The following is a 17,457-nucleotide window of genomic DNA, read 5'->3' on the forward strand; positions in this document are numbered from 1 at the left end:
TGAATGTTAACTATGCCTTTATTAGGTGGTGAGAGGAGTGGAGGCTGTATAATGCCAGGCCTGGGAATGCAGCTACACAGAAGCCATATTACAAAAATAGCCTAAAAATAGTTCTATTCTGCCATAGGGCTGGGCCAGGGGGGGTGACAGGAGGAGGGGATGCCACCCAGGCAGCTCCTTGCCTTTCTGCAGTCCCGTATTTACAGGGGGAGAAAGAGAAATAAACACATCTGCCCTGGTTCCCACCAAAGTCCCTTCCCAAATGGAAGCAGCCCAGGCTCTAGGGTGGAAGGCTGGCCTGGGGGTGGGCTCTCTGGGCCCGGGGGGCCCATCCCCCCAGCAAAGCTATAGGACAAGTTCCATCTGGAATGCAGTGAAGTGAGGGAGTGGGTGTGGGGAGGAGGATCCCAAGTCTTGCCCAACCCCTGGCCCCAGAGCGCCCGAGGGTGCCTACGTGGTACACACCAGGGCCGCGTACTCAGTACACAGAATCCTGGTCATGCCTGTGTACTCGGTACACAGAATGCAGCTTGGCCGAGTGGGCCCACAGACTTAGCCCCACAGGGGCACTGGGAGGTTCACAGGGGCGGGGAGGGAGTGTCTCCATATATATATTTTGTAAAAAAAAATAATAATAATGTTTGTTTAAATGAATTTGTTTCTATACAAAATGTAAAAAAAAAAAAAAAAAAGGAAAATAATAATAATCTACCATGTCAGAGCATGAGGCCAGAGGAGGCAAGAAAAGGAGGGAAGAGAGAATTGGGGGAAGGGAAGGTCCCAGACTCACCGCAAGACCGAGAGGCGGGGGTCAGCCCGTACCCCCTATAAATAAAGGAAGACTGAAACCCTACGCCGGTGACCCCTCTGGGCCACACCACAGGGAGTCAGGGGCGGGGGGCAAGAGGGCTGGTAGGGAGAGAGAGAGTCTGGACGGGGTGTCTTCTCAGTCCCCCCAAAGCCAAGAACTAGGGAGCCCTCAAGCCAGCACCTGCCTCTTGGGGGCGACTTCCGGCTGGGACCCCAGCTGGGTTTGGACCTGAGCAAGGGGGCCAGGGATGGCGAGGGGGAGCGGCCGCGCAGGCAGCGCCCCGGCAGCCGTGGCCGTCGCCCCGGGGGCGGCGGCCGGACTGGGTGTGGAGTCGGACCAGTCTGAGAGGGAGGGCGGCGACGGGCTGGCCCACTGCTCCGGGGGCTCAGGAGAGGGGGTCAGGTACGGGTGCTCGCTGGGCACCCGCAGGAAGCGGGCCTTGGGGGGGCTGCCGTGAGCCCCGGCTGCCGGGTACTCCTCAGCATGTCCCGGGGCCGCCAGGTACGGTGGGGGCCGCTCCTGGGGGGACACGGGGGTCCCGGCGTTCAGCAGCTGGGGTCCCGGTGCCAAGGGCAGCAGGAACGAGGGCCCCGGCGGGGCAGGTGGGGGCAGCCGGGCCCAGTCGAGGGGAACGGCCACAGGATTCAGCAAGCCTAGGCTGAGCACACAGCCCCCGGGGGGCTGACGCCCTAGACCTGCCCTACCCGGGCCACCAAACTGTGCCAGAGACACCGTGGTGGCAGTGGCTGCTGTATAGGGCCCCTCAAGGGCAAAGCCACTAGGGGACGCAGGAGGCCCACCAAAGGGCCGCGGGGAGTCCAGCGAGTCCACAGGGGACAGCGTGACCGAGCTCTCAGCCAGTGGGCCCGGGCAGGCCAGCGTTAGCTTCTTGCCCCGTCCCCGGGCACCCTGCGGCCCCAACCCCGCCTTCCCTGGTGGCCTCCGGCTCTTCTTGCCCCCCGACTGTGCCACCTTGAGGCCAGGGAGGAAGGCTCCAGGCGGGCAGAGCAGGGGTCCCAGGCCATGGGGGCCGGGGGGGCTGCGGGGCCCACTGGGCTGGTCCAGCAAGCGCACAATGTCTTGGTGCAGCCGCTCCTGGGCCACATCCCGCGGCAGCCTGTCCAGGTGGTCCGTGATCTCGCGGTTGGCAAAGTGGTCCAGCAGCAGTTTGGCGGCCTCGTAGCTGCCCTCCCGGGCGGCCAGGAACAGGGGCGTCTCCTCCTGGGGGGCCCCAAAGCCCACAGCATGTCAGGGTCACAACACCCAGGATTAACTCCCGGCTGGCATCACCACAGCCTCCTGCCTCTGGCGGACACTAAGAGCTAAGAGTGCCTAGTCTCTAGCCTGATGGACCTCAGTTCGAATCCCAGCTCTGCTGATGGAACCTGGGTGGGTTCTTCCCCTTAAACCACAACCATCTAGCACCTCGTAAACACCAGGCTGAGAGACAAGATGAAGGTGAGGAAAGGCACTCACCTTAGGCACAAAAGTAAAGAGGCATCAAAAACATCAGTCTTAAAATAAATGATATTCTAATGTAATTTTAAAAAATTAAGATAAATGCAAAAAAAGAATCCATAATGAATAAAATATAAAAATTTCAAAGAAGGACAGAATCCACCCCTGCACCCCTCTGAGCTTCACTCTTCCCATCAGTAAAGTGAAGAGAGAGTAATTCCACTTTGCAAGAGTTTTTAAATGATCGTTACAGTTGCCCCTTAGGGAGGATCTGCTAAGCATGAGCTTACTGAATCTTCAGGAGATGAAATGAAGTGGGTACTTTTCCTTCCCTACTTCACTGTGAGGACAGTGAAGTTCAGATGAGTCAAGCAACTTGCTGAAGGTCACACAGCAGCTGCCACTCACTTCCTCCTTTGATCCACTGTTGGAGCCTCTTGGGCCCAAATCTCACCCCTGAAACCCAGCTGCAGGCAGAGTGAATGTCCCCACTAGCCTACCCTACCCTACCCTGCTCTCTACCATGCCCAGGGGGCTGTGCCAGAGCTGATGCCCAGGTGTGTCAAGGGCTAGGGCTCACCTTGCTGTCCTGCATATCCTTGTTGGCTCCATTTTTGAGCAAGGCCAAGGTGGCCTCCACATTGTTGACCGCCGCTGCCCAATGCAAGGCTGATTTCCCTGGAGGGAGAGGGGAGAGGTCAGGGTCTGGACCAGGCTCATTTGCTGGCCTCCCTTGGCAGGGGGACAGGAAGTGTCTAGAATATGGCCCAGTGGGGGTGCAGTGGGGTGGAAGGAAATGCCTGCCATGGGTATCTGAGCACCTGTGTTTGGATCTATATGTGTGCAGACCTGTGGAATGACGCCCTCTGTCCAAGGGAGACACTCCATGTGTGAGCAGATCTATAGATATAACTAATTCTCCATACCTGGGGTACCATGTGGGCCTCATTCCACTGCACCTAGACCTGTGCGGTAGCCACCAGTCACATGTGGCTCTTTCCATTTAAATTAATTAAAATTAAATAAAATAGGTGCCAAGATCATTCGATGCTGAAAGATGGATTTCTCAACAAATGGACAACTGGATATTCACAATCAAAAGAATGAAGTTGGACTCTATCTCACACTATTCAAAAAAGAATCCAAAAGGAATCAAAGACCTAAATGTAAGAGCTCAAACTATAAAACATTTAGGAACACATAGGAATAAACCTTCATGACCTTGAGTTAGGCACAGAATTCTTAGATAGGATACCAAAAACACAAACAATAACAACAGAAATAGGTACACTAGATATCATCAAAATTAAAACTTTTGTGGTTCTAAGGACACCATTAAGAAAATGAAAGTAAAACCTACAAAATGGGGGAAATACTTATAAGCCATATATGTGATAAGAGACATACCTAGTGTATATAAAGAACTCTTATAACTCACTATAGCTTATAACCATTATAACTTACAATAATAAAAAAGACAAGTATTAAGAAATAGGCAAAAGATCTGAATAGACATTTCTCCAAAGATATACAAGTGGCCAAGAAGCACATGAAAAGATGCTCGACATCATTAGCCATGAGGGAAATGAAAATCAAAACTACAGCCAGACACCAATTCATACCTACTAGGAGAGCTAAAACAAAAAGATATACATAAGTGTTGATGAGGATGTGGAGATACTGGAACTCTCATGCACTGGTGGTGGGAATGTAAAATAGGGCAGGCTCTGTGGAAAACAGTGTGGCAGTTCCTCAAAAGGCTAACATGGAATTACCATATGACCCAGCAATTCCACTCCTAGGGATATACCAAAGAGAAATTAAAACATATGTCCATGCAAAAACTTACACAGGAAAGTTCATAGCAGCATTATTCATAATAGCCAAAAAGCAGAAACAACTCAAATGTCCATCAACAGATGAACAAGTAAACAATATGTGTATCCATACAATGGGATATTATTTAGTCATTAAAAAATAAAAATACTGATACATGCTACAACATTGAAGAACCTTAAAAACATCGTGCTGAGTGAAAGCAGTCAGTCAAAAAAGACTGCATAGCATATGATTCCATCTATATGAAATATTCAGAATAGGCAAATCCATAGAAAGTGCATTCTAGGGCTGGGAAGATGAGGGGGTTAGAGGGTGAGAGCTCAGAGTAAGAGCTTCTTTTTTGGGTGACAAACATGTTCTAAAATTTATCGTGATGATAGTTGCATGACACATGATTATACTAAAAGCCATTGCATTTTATATTTTAAATGCTGAGATGCGTGGAATGGGAATTATACCTAAACAAAGCTTTGACAAAAGCAGGCAAAACAAAGTTTTAAAAATTAAATGACATAAAATATTTAGTTCTTCACTCACCCAGCCACAATTTCAAGTGCTCAGTGGCCACCATGCTGCTCAGCATGCACCAAGAATATCTCCAACATCCCAGATAGTTCTGCTGGGCAGTGATCCTTTAGAACCACAGCTCTAAACTGAGGGTGAGTCACCTCCAGGGGCATTTGGCAACAGCTCAGGGTATTTTTGGTTGCCACAGCTGGGGAGTGGGGTGCTGCAGGGATCTTACTAGATGGCCGAGGATCCTGCTTAACAGCCTACACTTCACAGGACGGCCCCCAGCGCAATGAATGATCCAACCCCGAGGGCCAGTGACGCTGCGGTTGAGAACACCTTCCCCAAAGGGTGCTTCTGAGCTTCTGAGCACGGGGTCCTCTGGACATGAGGGCAGGTTACTGTGAATCTGCACTGATCAGCTTCTGTGCATGCGAAGCCACCCCCACAGAGGGACCTGTTGTCACAGGGATTTGGCCTTTTGCAAATTTACTGTACCAGTTGCCCAGCAGATGGAAGCAGAGTCAGTTCTAACAAAGCTGACTGGAAAGCAGTGTCTTGGGAAGGGTGCCTTTTTCTAAATCATTGTGGTGCCATAGAGGCTGGTGGGTGCCATAAAAACAAATGCATGAGAATGTCAGTCCACGTGGAAGCCCTGTTACGCACGAGCTCCATGATTAGGTCTCTGTGTAGGTGCAAGCTGATACCAGCAAGGTAGTCGGGGCCCAGGTGTCACCCGCTCAGCCCCCACCCGCCACCACTCCTACAGCCTACCAAGCTCATCCACAGCATTGACGTCAGCATGGCTGGCGATGAGCTCTTCCACCATGCCCTCCACCGCCAGGCGGGCCGCCAGGATCAGTGCTGTTGAGCCATCCGCCATGCGGGCATCCAGGTCTGTGGAGCGGTTCCGGATGAGAATCTAGAGGAGAAGGGTTGTGTGGTGGGGGGTGGGGGGTATTTATGGCAGGAACAGGGGAACGAGAAGCACCTCTAGTCTCCCTGAGGTCCCCAACCTCCACATTCCTTCAAATCCAGGAGGTTCAGGAAGCAGCTACTTCCTGGGCAATGTACTCTCATATATCCCCATTTTACAAATGAGAAAAACAAGCTCAAAAAGACAGAACCAGGGCTCAAACCCAGGTCTGTCTGATGCTTGTCCCAACTCTTAAGTCCGAAGGGGCCCATCTCACCTGGAAGACACCCTGGGCATCAGCGGTGACAGCCGTGTGCAGGGGGGTGCGGCCGGAGTGATCCTGGGCGTTAGTGTCCGCCCCAGCATCCAGCAGCCGCTTGGCCGCGTCAGCCCGGGCATAGCGGGCAGCCAGGTGCAGTGCCGTCTCGCCTGTGCGATCAGTCCGCGCCCCGAGCTGGGCGCCCTGGCAGATCAGGTCTGAGATGATGCTGGCTGACGTGTCTTCCACCTCATCCTCCTCAGCTGGCATTGGCTCCAGGGCCCCTCCGCAGAAGGAGGCCAGCATTAGCGGAGTGAAGCCGTCTAGAGGGACCAGGAGTGTGTCACAAGGGAGGTGGTCACAGGGGCCTTTCTAGGGAACACTATTGAAGGCGCCATATCAGGAGGATGTGGGTAACACAGGAGCATGAGAGGGTGTGGTAAATCCCCCTGGCTGCATGTGCGTGTGCACACGTCTGTGTCAGGTGCCCCAGAAGCCAAGCCAGGATGAGGATTCTCGGGCAGGTGATGTGTCACAAAAGGGCTTTTAAAACAGCAGGGGACAAAGGACAAGAGAGAGAGAGGAAGAAGCAAGCATGCAACCTCCAGAGGGTCCTGTCAGCCTAACCCTGAAGGGGGACTCGAGGCAGAGCTGGACCTCAGAGTTGTAAGCCAGCTTCCGGCAAAGGAACTGTGTCTTTCTTACTCCCACACCTACTGGTTAAGGGCCACCGCACGGGACATAAACTCCCCGGTAGCCTGAGGAACTTCAAAATAAATCATTCATTTTGCAGGGGCGGGTCATTTGGAGCAAAGGCAAAACACAGCTGGAGCAAGAACACCCTGAAATCTGGCAAAGAGGGACCCAAGAGGATCCAGATGACGCGGTCTGCCACACTCTGCGTGAGCATTTGCCTTGGCCTCACGTAGAGAGCCACTTGGAGCTCCATTCTCCAGCCTCAAGCCCTGGGCAGAGCTGACCCCAGTCCCCGGTTCAAGGACAGGCATGTGACACTAGCCTGGTCAACGTGCATGTGACAGCCCCAGATCATACTGATTGGTTCAGGGATGGCATGTGACCCTATTCCATCCAACCAGAACTCATCGTGGGACTTTTGCTGGTATGGCTGGTAAAAAGGTTTTGTGAGGCTGGTCAGGCATGCAGCCATCATGCACCCAGGAGAGAGCCTGCCTGAGGTGGAGCTCAGAGGTGGTGTGTCTTGGATCCAAATATGCCCGATGCTTCCAGTTACAAGAGCTGGAAAACCCCTTGTTTTACTTAAGCTAGTCTGAGTTGGGCTATTATCCCTTACAACCAAGAGTCCAGATTAAACACCCCCACCCCAGCCACAGATGGATGCCTGGACAGTCAGCTGTCCCCAGAACACAGACCTAGATGCAACCCCTCATGAGAAGGACAGGTAAGGGGAAGGTGCCCTCACTGACCTGGGCCACGCACGTTGACATCCATGCCATCAGCATCCACGTCACCCTGCGGCGGCGTCAACGCCATGGCTGGTGCCACACGGATGTCCGCAGCAACCAAGTGGTGTTGAGTCCACTGGCGGCAATCCACAGCATCCTCAGCCCCAATGCTGGGCTCCTCTACCTGGGGGTGCAAGAGCCCAGGTTCCCACGGGAGTCGGGAGAGAGTCAGAGGAGATAGTCTGGGCATGCCCACAGGCTTCCTTCCCGGACACACAGCCCTAAGAAGCCATGAACATCTGCTTCTTTTACAGATAAGAAAATAAGAAAGGGATGACAAGGGATTTTAATCTGGGTTGGAAGTGGGGAGGGGCTGGGAACTCAAAGTGAGTGGTCACAGAGGAGACACAGAGCACAGCACCTGTAGGCACACACCTGTCTCTACACTAGACAAGAACACACCAAAACTGAAATTAAGAGAACAATCCCCTTGACAACAGCATCAAGAAGAATCAAATGTTTAGAATGAAATGTAACAAAAGAAATGTAAAACTTGTAGTCCAGAACCTATGAATCACTGGAAAAAGAAATGTGGGGCATGGAGTGTCCAAGGATCAATTTTAACCTGGGAAAGGGGTGCATGGGAGGGAAGGAGAAAGGTGGGGGGATGCCCTGGATCCCACATGGGGCTCCAGCCTGGCACGTTGAACATGAACATGAAGTATCAGAACCAAATAGTTGCACACAAATATAGCAATTTACCTGCTACATTCACAGCACCTGGGCCCCTAGGAGGAGCCTGATAAATTTCAGACTTACAGATGGGAAGTCGTGAATGACGTTATGGAAACAGGGCAGAACATTTCCAACTAGCCTGTCAGGGCATTTAAGAGTCTTCAGGGACCAAGCATGAAGTCTGATCAAGCCAGACCTGAGCTCAGGGACCCAGGTGGGGAGTTGAAGTTCATGAGACGGGAAAGCCAGGTGATGTACAGCTAATCAGAAAGGGTCAGGGAGGATGCAATAGCATCCTACGCAGGTTCAAGATCTGATGCTGTCACTTAGTAGCATGTGACTCTGGGCAAATCACATTAGAGCTCTGAGCCTCTCCTTAGCAAAAGGATGACACCGTCATTTTGCAGTGCTGTCAGAAACATACTGCCCTGTCTTCTTAATACCCACTTCTGGATGAGAAAGAAAAAAAATGCCTGGTGTGAACAGGTTTCTGTAGCTGTCAGTCATAATAGATGTCTCCGTTTCACAAATATTAAAATATAGGCAGCTGAGAATGGAGGTGCATGTCAGTAGCTAATATATAGGGTTTTCATAAAGATGAAATAAGATGCTTTGTCCACATTCAAGATACCTGGCAAGTGTCAAAGTCATGCTAGCGGGAGCTCATTATCAATGTTGTCCCCAAAAGTCATATGTTGAAGCCCTAAGCCCCCACATGACTATATTTGGAAAGGGGGCCTTTAAAGAGGTAATTAAGGTTAACTGAGGTCATAAGGGTGGAGTCCTGATCCCACAGGACTGGACCAGAGCTCAGCCTCTCTCTCTGCACACGCACTGAGGAAAGGCCGTGTGAGGACACAGTGAGAAGGTGGCCATCTGCAAGGCAGGAAGGGAGCCCTCACCGGGAGCCAACCCTGCCAGCACCTTGATCTTGAACTTCCAGCATCTGGAACTGTGAGAAAATACATGCCTGTTGTTGAAGCCCCCCAGTCTGTGGTATTTTGTTATGCAGCCTGAGCTAAGAGAGCCCAGGGGTGTGGCCTGGGAGAGGAAATGCCACTTGGAGCCATCTGGGAGCACATGTCTGGGCACATTGGACAAAATGGGACCCAGCAGAGAGAAAGCCGAGTTGCTCTCTGGGCCAGGGATCCCCTCCGGTAAGACCCCAGGCTGGCCTGGGAGCAGGGGCCTGGTTAGAGGGGCAGGATGGGAAGGTGTGAGGACTGTTCTCCAGAGCTTGGGACAGCAGGCTCTCCCACTGACCACTGGGGCCCCTACCCAGGACCCTGGGGGCAGGGCACAGAGGAGAGGGCACAACCTTCAGTCGCTTGGCCTCTGGGCATTCTGTGTCCATCCAGTCTGTGGCCACCTCCCCCATCAGACTCTCACCCTTGGCCATGTTCCTGTGGGGACAATGGGATGGGGAAAGGGGACAATGTAGACGTGCAATCTGGGGGAGGATTCAGGGTGAGGTTAGAGCAGAAGTCCCAGAAGCAAGATCAAGGTCTGGAGTTGGGATCCAGGGTCCTGGGTCAGTAAGCACAGAAGGCAGGATCAAGATACAGAGTACAGTGAGGGGCCATAGGAAGGAGTCAAGGTCACAAAGGGGACAGTCAGAGGCAATGGTGGTTGATGGTCTTTAGGTAGAATTGGGGAAGGGACAAAAGTGGGGGCAGGGGGCAGAGCAGTAGACTGTAAGACAGCGAGGGTCACAGGCACAGAGCAGGGGCTGTAGAGGATGAGGTCAGGGGTCATGGAGGATGGAGTCAACAGGTGAGAGGTGCAGCCAGGATCAAGTACATGTTCAGAGGTCAGAAGTCATGGGGTCATGTGACAGGGGTAAACTCAGAGGTAGGCCAAGGTGGGGTTGGGATAGATCAGGGAGTTAGAGGTGAGGCCCCAGGACAAGGCTGGACTGAGGATCATGGAGAAATAAACACTGCACGGGGGCGTGGGGGGGGGGGGGGAGTGTCAGAGGTGAGGTTAAAGGTCAGGAGGGTTAGAGCCAGAGGTGGTGCTGGGGGTCAGAGAATAGGGTCAGTGATCAGTGAGGGGAGGAGGCACACAGAGAGGTGAGGAGGTCAGCAGTCACATGGGAATGAATTTTGAGCGTCAGAGGGAAGACTGAGAGGCCAGAGTCAGGGTGGGGTCAGAGTGGGATCTAAGTCAGGCAAATTGGGACACAATGGGGCCAAGGTCACAAACCAGGGGTGATCCCCAGGGGTCATGGAGTCAGGGGTCAAGGGATGAACACTGGGGTCAGAGGTCAGAGTCAGGTCACAAGCCTCCCACCCTCCGGGTGGGGGGGCCGGATAGGGTCCTCACTTCATGCCCAGCGCGTCCTGGCCCACAGGCTCCCGCCGGCCCTTGTGGCCGGTGGCCACGTCCTTGTGCAGCGAGAAGCCCTCAGGGAACCAGAGGGTGCTGTGCTCGCGCTTGCGCCGGGCCACCATGACGCCCAGCACCAGGACGACCAGCAGGAAGACAGCGCTCGCCGCCAACAGCGGCAGCAGCGGCAGGCTCGGCTCCGGCGGCTCCAGCGGCTCCCCTGCAGGCAGGACGGAGGGGCTTCAGCCCCGGGCCCAGGCCCCCGCCCACCGCGGGAGCCCAGGGGCCGCTCGGGTGGCCCGTTGGGCCAGGCCTCACCGCGCGCTGCCCGCAGCGGGTACGGGAAGTCCAGGCGCTCCACGGCCGACAGCGCCCCCAGGTAGTCGGCGGCGCTCTGGGCGTCGCGGAAGCAGTGGCCGTTCTCGGGCGACTGCAGGCACAGGCGGTTGTCGATCTCCAGCATCACCACGGAGCTGCGGGGAGCCGGGGCAGGGCCAGGCGGGCTCAGCGGGCCTCTGGGGCAAGCCCAGCGCCAGGCTCACCACCTCACAGCCCACGCGCCCCCATCTGGTAGCCAGCCCCACCACACCCCCCAGAGCAGTCTTGCTGTGGCCACCAGCGTCCCCACAGCCGTGAGTCGGACGGGCATCATTCACCTCCCTAGGGCACGCCGTTGGTGCACACCCAGATCTCCTTTATCTGGCTGGTGGGTCTGTCTCCCAACACCAGGAACATTGGCTTCTAACACCTGATAGCTGCCCCTTCTCCAGGGAACTGGCCTCGGCAAAGTGGGGCCCCCTCACTTGGGAGGTGACACCCCTTAGGGCAGACCTCTGCCAGTGACTGGCTGGTACAGGTGGACACAAGCTGGCCCTCCCGGCTCCAGGTGCAACTGACTCTGAGATGCCCTTCATGCTCCTGTCCTCTCTGTGGGATCAGCTGGGGCCCCTTTCTGCCTCAGTTGCCCCGTCCTGCTTTCCCCAACCCCTCTCTCCTGAGAGCACCCCTTCCAGACACCACGTGGATCTGAATGCCTATCTCAGGCTCTGCTTCGAGGAGCCCAGCCCTGCAAAACTCCCTCCCTCCCCTGAGAGCTCTAGTACCCAGTCCTCCTCTCTCTCTCTGGCTCCTTCTCTTTTTTGAGATAATTTCCTTCAATGAATCCTTAGGTCCCAAAGTCCCCAGGCCAGTCTTCTGTCCCCACTTCTGAGTCCTATTCACGGCTTCAGTGATCATTAACATCCTTCTGTCTTTCTTGTCTATGTCTTCAGCCCCCAGCCGCCTCCTGCAGGGGCCTCCATGATGCCCCCAGACTCCTCAGACTCTGTGAGCCCAAAGGGACCCATTTTTCACCCTGTGTCCTCACCTCAGTCACCACACCCGGGGGAGGGCACACCCCAACCTTCCTCCAATTCCCCCACCTCAGGCCCACCCAGTCAGAGCCCCCACCCTCCACCATCTCCAGAATCCAGCCTTCCTTTCCGTGTCAGGGCCCCACGCTCCTCAGAGACCACACCTCCCTTGTGAAGCCTCTATCAGGCCACTGGCAGGAGAGTTCTGTATTCTCCATATATAATAGAAGTGTCATATGTTGAAGCCCTAAGCCTCTGCATGACTGTATTTGGGGAGGGGGCCTTTAAGGAGGTAATTAAGGTTCACTGAGGTCGTAAGGGTAGAGCCTTGATCCCATAGGACTGGGAAGCGACACTAGGGCTCAGCTTCTCTCTCTGTGCACACACAGAGGAAAAGGCCAGGTGGGGACATGGAGGGAAGGCAGCCATCGGCAAGGCAGAAAGAGAGCCCTCACCAGGAGCCAACCCTGCCAGCACCTTGATCATGGACTTCCACCTAAGAACATGCCCGAAATCATTCTGCTAGACCTCTGCCTCTGCAGAAGGAAGGAGCAGTAGACCAGGGGGCAATTCTGCTCCGCAAAGCACCCTTGCCCCTGTCCAGAGGCATTATTGGTTGTTCCATCCTAAGGGAGGGGGTGCTACTTGCACCTAGTGGGTAGAGGCCAGGGCATGAGGCCACCCACAGCAGAGAATGATTCAGCCCTGAGTGTCAACAGTGCCGAGGCTGAGACAGTGGGATGTATTGCTCTCCCAACATTTAAGGGAAGTGATGCATGAGACAAGATCAGTGCCTGTGAGGCCCCACAGTTCCCCAGGGGTGTAGCCACTCACCCAATCACCTCTGGAGCCAGCTCCCGCCGGTTCCGGGATTCAGAGCCAGGGCCGGGCCGGTGGTAAGGGAAGACCATGGCCTGGCCGTGCTCGTCCAGACGGAAGCGCAGTGAGGTCCGCAGAATGCCACTGAGCCGCTGTAGGAAGTCGGCACTGGAGCGCAGCAGCTCCTCGGGGGGCACCAGCACGGTGAGCACCAGCACGCCCCGGGCCAGCAGAGCCGGCACCTCACCCGCACAGTCCAGCCCATCCCAGCCACACTCCTCCGTGTTGCAGCCCTGGTCACAACGGCCATCGGCAAAGTGGTCTGCACAGTACTTCTCGTACACTGGGCTGGGGGCAGAGAGAGATGCATCAGGGGGCCTCCAACTCCCTTGCACACATGCCACAGAGCACCCGGATGCCAGAGACCGAGGAGGCAGACAGAGCACAGAGGACTCAGATGTATCCGACATGTGTCAGGCTTTCTGCAAATCCATTCATTCCCTCCATAATTAACAAGTCAGTAAGTATTGGCTTGGCGTCTGCTATGTGCTGGACGCTGCTGCATGGCCTGAGGATGTGGCCCAGCCAAATCCACATGGAACAGGCATTCCAGTGGGCAGAAACAGACTTTAAAGGAGATGAATGAACAGAACATACAGCATTTCAATTACATGTCAGTAAAAGCTAAATGTAAACATATACACACATGTACACACACACACACACACACACACACACACACACACACACAGTGCTATATGGAATTAAATGTTCCAGAGCAAAATAAAGCAGAAGTGCTGGGGGTGGCCAGGGAGGAGCTCACTGAGAAAGTGAGGCTATCTAAGCGAAGACAAAGGAGGTGAGGGAGGGCCATGTGCTTCCCTCAGGAAGCATAGTCCATGCAGAGGGGACAGCCAGGGCATAGGTCCTGGGGCATCCAAACCTGGGTGCCAGGGTGGCTGGAGCAGAGTGAGTGAGTGAGGGTGAGAGTGCAGGGTGGGGAAGAAGATGGGGAGATAAAGGTAAGAGACAGACAAAAGGGCAGAGCACAAGGGTGGACAGATGGAATGCATGGGACAGACAGGCAGGGCTCAGGAATGGACGCAAAGAGGGCCAAAGAAGGGCAGGGATAGACAGGGACATGGACAGGCAGATGGACACACCGGCGAAAAGGGTGAGTGGATGGACAGAAGGACCGACAGCAGAGGCACATGGATGAGCAGGTGAGGCACAAAGATGTACAGGTGGGTGGATAGACTGGCATACAGATAGACAGATGGGCGGACAGATACGGTTCAAGGCTGGACAAGAAGGGGTCTAAACAGTTGGATGCACTGGAGGATGAGAGGAATTCATGGATGGACAGAAAGACGGACAAACAGGACACAGAGAGGGGCAGATGGGGTGCATAGGCATACAGAACGACAGGCCCACAGATGATCTGGCGTGGCGCCGGGACAAACGGGCACGAGAAAGGATGGACAGGTAGGTAGGCGTTGGCTGGGCCCTGCTGATGGTCGGGAGTGGTGCGGGGACAGAGTAGACAGACGCTCAGGCGCAGGGACGCGCGTATGGGCGAGGGGCTCACTTGCAGGAGCGCTCGCGGCCGCCCGCGCGGCAGTCGAAGTTGTCGTAGAGGCAGGCGGGCGAGCTGCAGGCCGGGTCGCAGCGGCTGTTGTTGAAGAGGCGCCAGCACTGCAGCGCCGCGCACTGCCGCCAGGGGTCGCCCACGCTCAGCGAGCAGTCGCCTCCGTCCCAGCCGCAGCCCGGGCTGTTGCACTCGCGGTCGCAGCGCTTGTCCCCGCTCTTGGCCTCGCAGGCGGCGCTCGGGCACAGCTGCTCCTCGGGGGCCTCGGGCGCCGCGGCCGACACCTCGCAGCGCGTCCCGGCCCAGCCCGGCGCGCACACGCAGCGGAAGAAGGGCGCTAGGGCCGCGGGGCTGCAGGTGCCCCCGTGGAAGCAGGGAGAGGCCACGCAGCTGGCGTTCGTGGCGACCCCCGGCGGCGGCGCACCCCGCGAGCCCCGGCAGGAAGGCCCCGACAGCCCCGGGGGGCAGGCGCAGCGCGGCCCACGGACCGTCTGCTGGCACGCGACGCCCCCCGGACACTGCAGCTCCCGGCAGGAGCGCGCCACCCGCTCGCAAAGCGGGCCCCAGAAGGGCTAGGTGTCGGGTTAGGGAAGGGAAGTGGGGAGGAGGGAAATGGAAGGGCGGAAAAGAGAATCAGAGGGTCCACGGGGGAGAGAGGGAGGATGAGGGTCAGGACTTGCGACCGGTGGAGCCTCCAGTGTCCCTAGGTCTGGCCCAACCTTGCCCGCTTCCACCAGAGGCCCCACCTTGCAGATAAGCCCGGCCTTCCCCAGGAGGCCACGCTTCCAAACCTCACCTCGCACACACCCAACTCCAGGTAATTCCAGCCATTTCCCGGGAACCGCTTCCATTCCACCTCTTCTCCCCTTCAGCCACATCCTCCCACAGGCCACCCTGCCACTCTTCTGCCAGAGACCCTGAGGTGACCAACCACCCCCACCTACCGGGACGCATTGGCATGTGAAGGTCAGTGTGCCCCCAGGGCCCGGGCCAGGACTGCACTGGCCTCTGTGCTGGCATGGCTGGGATTCACAGGGAGACAGGACAGTCTGACAGCGGGGACCTGGGCAAGCAAAAGCTGGTAGGTCAGCCTCACTGGGGGAATCCAGGCAGGGTCCAAGGCCAGCCCCCTCTCCCACACTGACCTGTGAAGCCGGCTCTGCAGAGGCAGCGGAAGCTCCCACCCGGGGCCTGCAGGCAGTCCCGGGTGTGTGCCCCATGGCAGGCACCCGGGTGACATTCATTGATGTCTGCCTCACAGCGCAGCCCAGTGTATCCAGGGGGACAGGTGCAACGGAAGCCACCCACCAGGTCCACACAGGTACCATTGTGCAGGCACCGGGGGCCTGGGTCCAGGGGCAGGCCTGCACCACAGTCATCCTCATTAATCTCGCAGAGCACTCCTGGAGGCAGGGAGGATGGCTGAGCAGTCAGGAGGCATCAGAGACCCAGCTTCCCATCCCATCCCCCAACCCTGGCCCTGGCATACCCAGCGTGCCAGGGGGGCAGGAGCAGAGATAGCGGGCCACGAGGTCAATGCAGATGCCTCCGTGCTGGCAGGGCTGGGAGGCGCATTCGTCCACATCATCCTCACAGTTGTCACCAGCGTAACCAGCCGAACACTGCAGGCAGGTGAGACAGGGACCCACTCAACACAGAGGGACACAGATACTCCCCATGAAGACATGGTGAATCCCAGCCTAAAAAGACACACGCAGCTGTCCAACCCACGGAAACATGCCCAGCATGCAGAAACACACACACAACCAGATATGGAGGGCTGCAGGACACACCCAGCACAGAGGGACACACACACACATAATAAATGCACAGGACAGACACACAGGAGAAACACCCAGATGCACCCAGGACACAAACAACCAGAGACACACATTCGGACATGAGCACATGCATCATACTCAAAGATACGGAGATACGTCCAGGCACAGACGCATACCCAGACAGACAAACACCCTCACATCTACCCGGAGTGATAACCACAAAGGTATACCCAGGGTCACAGAAGTAAAAACCCAGACATGCCTGGAGAGACACCAAGCCACACACTCACAGAGATGTGTGCCCAGGCACAGCCAGGTGTGACTAGCACCCCTGTCCCTTCCTCTGGGCACTCCTTCCCTTACCTCGCACACGTAACCACCCATGTAGCCTTGGCAGGTGCCCCCATGCTGGCAGGGCTGGGCCAAGCAGGGGTCCAGCTCCTGCTCACAGTGGCTGCCTGTGTGGCCCTCTGGGCACACGCAGTAGTGGGAGCTGTCCTTGTCCACACACTGCCCACCAGCCTGACACAGCAGCTCTGGCCGCACCCCTGCAGAGGAGAGCTCCGTCAGACACTCATTACCCTGTCCCTGCCTGCATCCCTGCATCAGACACACATCACCCAACATCCCTGCTGGCACTGGTCACCAGGGTCTCACCCTCTATTGGGTTGTCACATATGCCCCCAAACTGGCATGGTCTCAGTCACCAATACATACGCACAGCATCACAGACGTCCTCCCAGCAACTTCATGGTGAGAGACGCATACACCATCCTGACCTTCATGGCTGTCACTCAACCACACATCCGCACACTCTCAGTCACACACACCCTCATGCCAACATGCTCTGTCACACCCTCAGCCCGCTCCCACTAGCAGGAAGGATGTGCCCACTCACCCACCGGGGCCCCACACACTCGGCCACCACGCTCCTCCTCACCAGTCTGGGCTGCAGCCTCCCTGCAGGGCAGGCTCTGGATGTCACAGAGGCGGCCGCTCCACCCAGGGGGGCAAAGGCAGTAGAAGGAGGCCCCAGTACGGGCACAGAGACCCCCATTCTGACAGGGTGCCCGGCTGCACCAGTCTACCGGCATCTGGAGGGGAAGCCCATGGCGTCAGCGCTCGGAGACCCCCTAGAACGGCATCCTAACTTCTCTCCCAGGATCCTGGGCAGGCCCCACATCACAACCTGCCTGCAAACCCCTCCCCCAGAACCCAGGCAGGCGTCTTCGCCTGAGTCCCCAGCGGGCCGCTGCCCACCGCCCCACGCAGTCCCTACGCCCAGAACATCCCTCCAGACTCCATCCGCAGGACGTCCGTGGCCCCGCCCACCTGGCACTGAGTGCCCGTGAAGCCCTCAGGGCAGGTGCAGCGGAAGCCAGGGTGGGTGGCAGCGCAGACGCCCCCGTGCAGGCAGGGCCGTGAGAGGCAGGGGTCAGCCTCACGTTGGCAGTGTGCACCAGTGTAGCCTGGGCGACACAGGCAGCTGAATGAGTTCTCGCCATCCACACAGGTCCCACCGTGAAAGCAAGAGCTGGAGGGGAGGGGAGGGACGTGTCAGGCTCCGCCCTCCCACAGGCCTCGCCCCCTGGGCCCCTTATAGCGAAGAGGGAGAAGGCAGTCTGACCCCTCCCCTA

The 17,457-nt window shown here is 56.5% G+C and overlaps 1 protein-coding gene across 2 annotated transcripts in view; it reads right to left on the bottom strand.

The window, feature by feature from the left end:
* NOTCH3 (notch receptor 3) overlaps positions 1–17,457 on the bottom strand; it is a 30,293-nt gene continuing 12,836 nt past the window's right edge. For both annotated transcript variants that reach the window (XM_036895546.2, XM_036895548.2), the window contains 16 exons: positions 17,153–17,354; positions 16,761–16,914; positions 16,184–16,368; positions 15,529–15,661; positions 15,185–15,442; positions 14,984–15,102; positions 14,040–14,611; positions 12,467–12,799; positions 10,599–10,753; positions 10,278–10,500; positions 9,271–9,355; positions 7,239–7,401; positions 5,812–6,116; positions 5,393–5,540; positions 2,850–2,947; positions 1–2,032 (listed from right to left, as the gene is read on the bottom strand). In XM_036895546.2, the coding sequence (XP_036751441.2) occupies positions 980–2,032; positions 2,850–2,947; positions 5,393–5,540; positions 5,812–6,116; positions 7,239–7,401; positions 9,271–9,355; positions 10,278–10,500; positions 10,599–10,753; positions 12,467–12,799; positions 14,040–14,611; positions 14,984–15,102; positions 15,185–15,442; positions 15,529–15,661; positions 16,184–16,368; positions 16,761–16,914; positions 17,153–17,354 (4,186 nt within the window). In that variant the 3' untranslated portion in view covers positions 1–979. The remainder of the gene's footprint in view (positions 2,033–2,849; positions 2,948–5,392; positions 5,541–5,811; positions 6,117–7,238; positions 7,402–9,270; positions 9,356–10,277; positions 10,501–10,598; positions 10,754–12,466; positions 12,800–14,039; positions 14,612–14,983; positions 15,103–15,184; positions 15,443–15,528; positions 15,662–16,183; positions 16,369–16,760; positions 16,915–17,152; positions 17,355–17,457) is intronic.

Source organism: Manis pentadactyla, chromosome 12 (assembly GCF_030020395.1).
Source record: "Manis pentadactyla isolate mManPen7 chromosome 12, mManPen7.hap1, whole genome shotgun sequence".
Lineage (NCBI taxonomy): Eukaryota > Metazoa > Chordata > Mammalia > Pholidota > Manidae > Manis > Manis pentadactyla.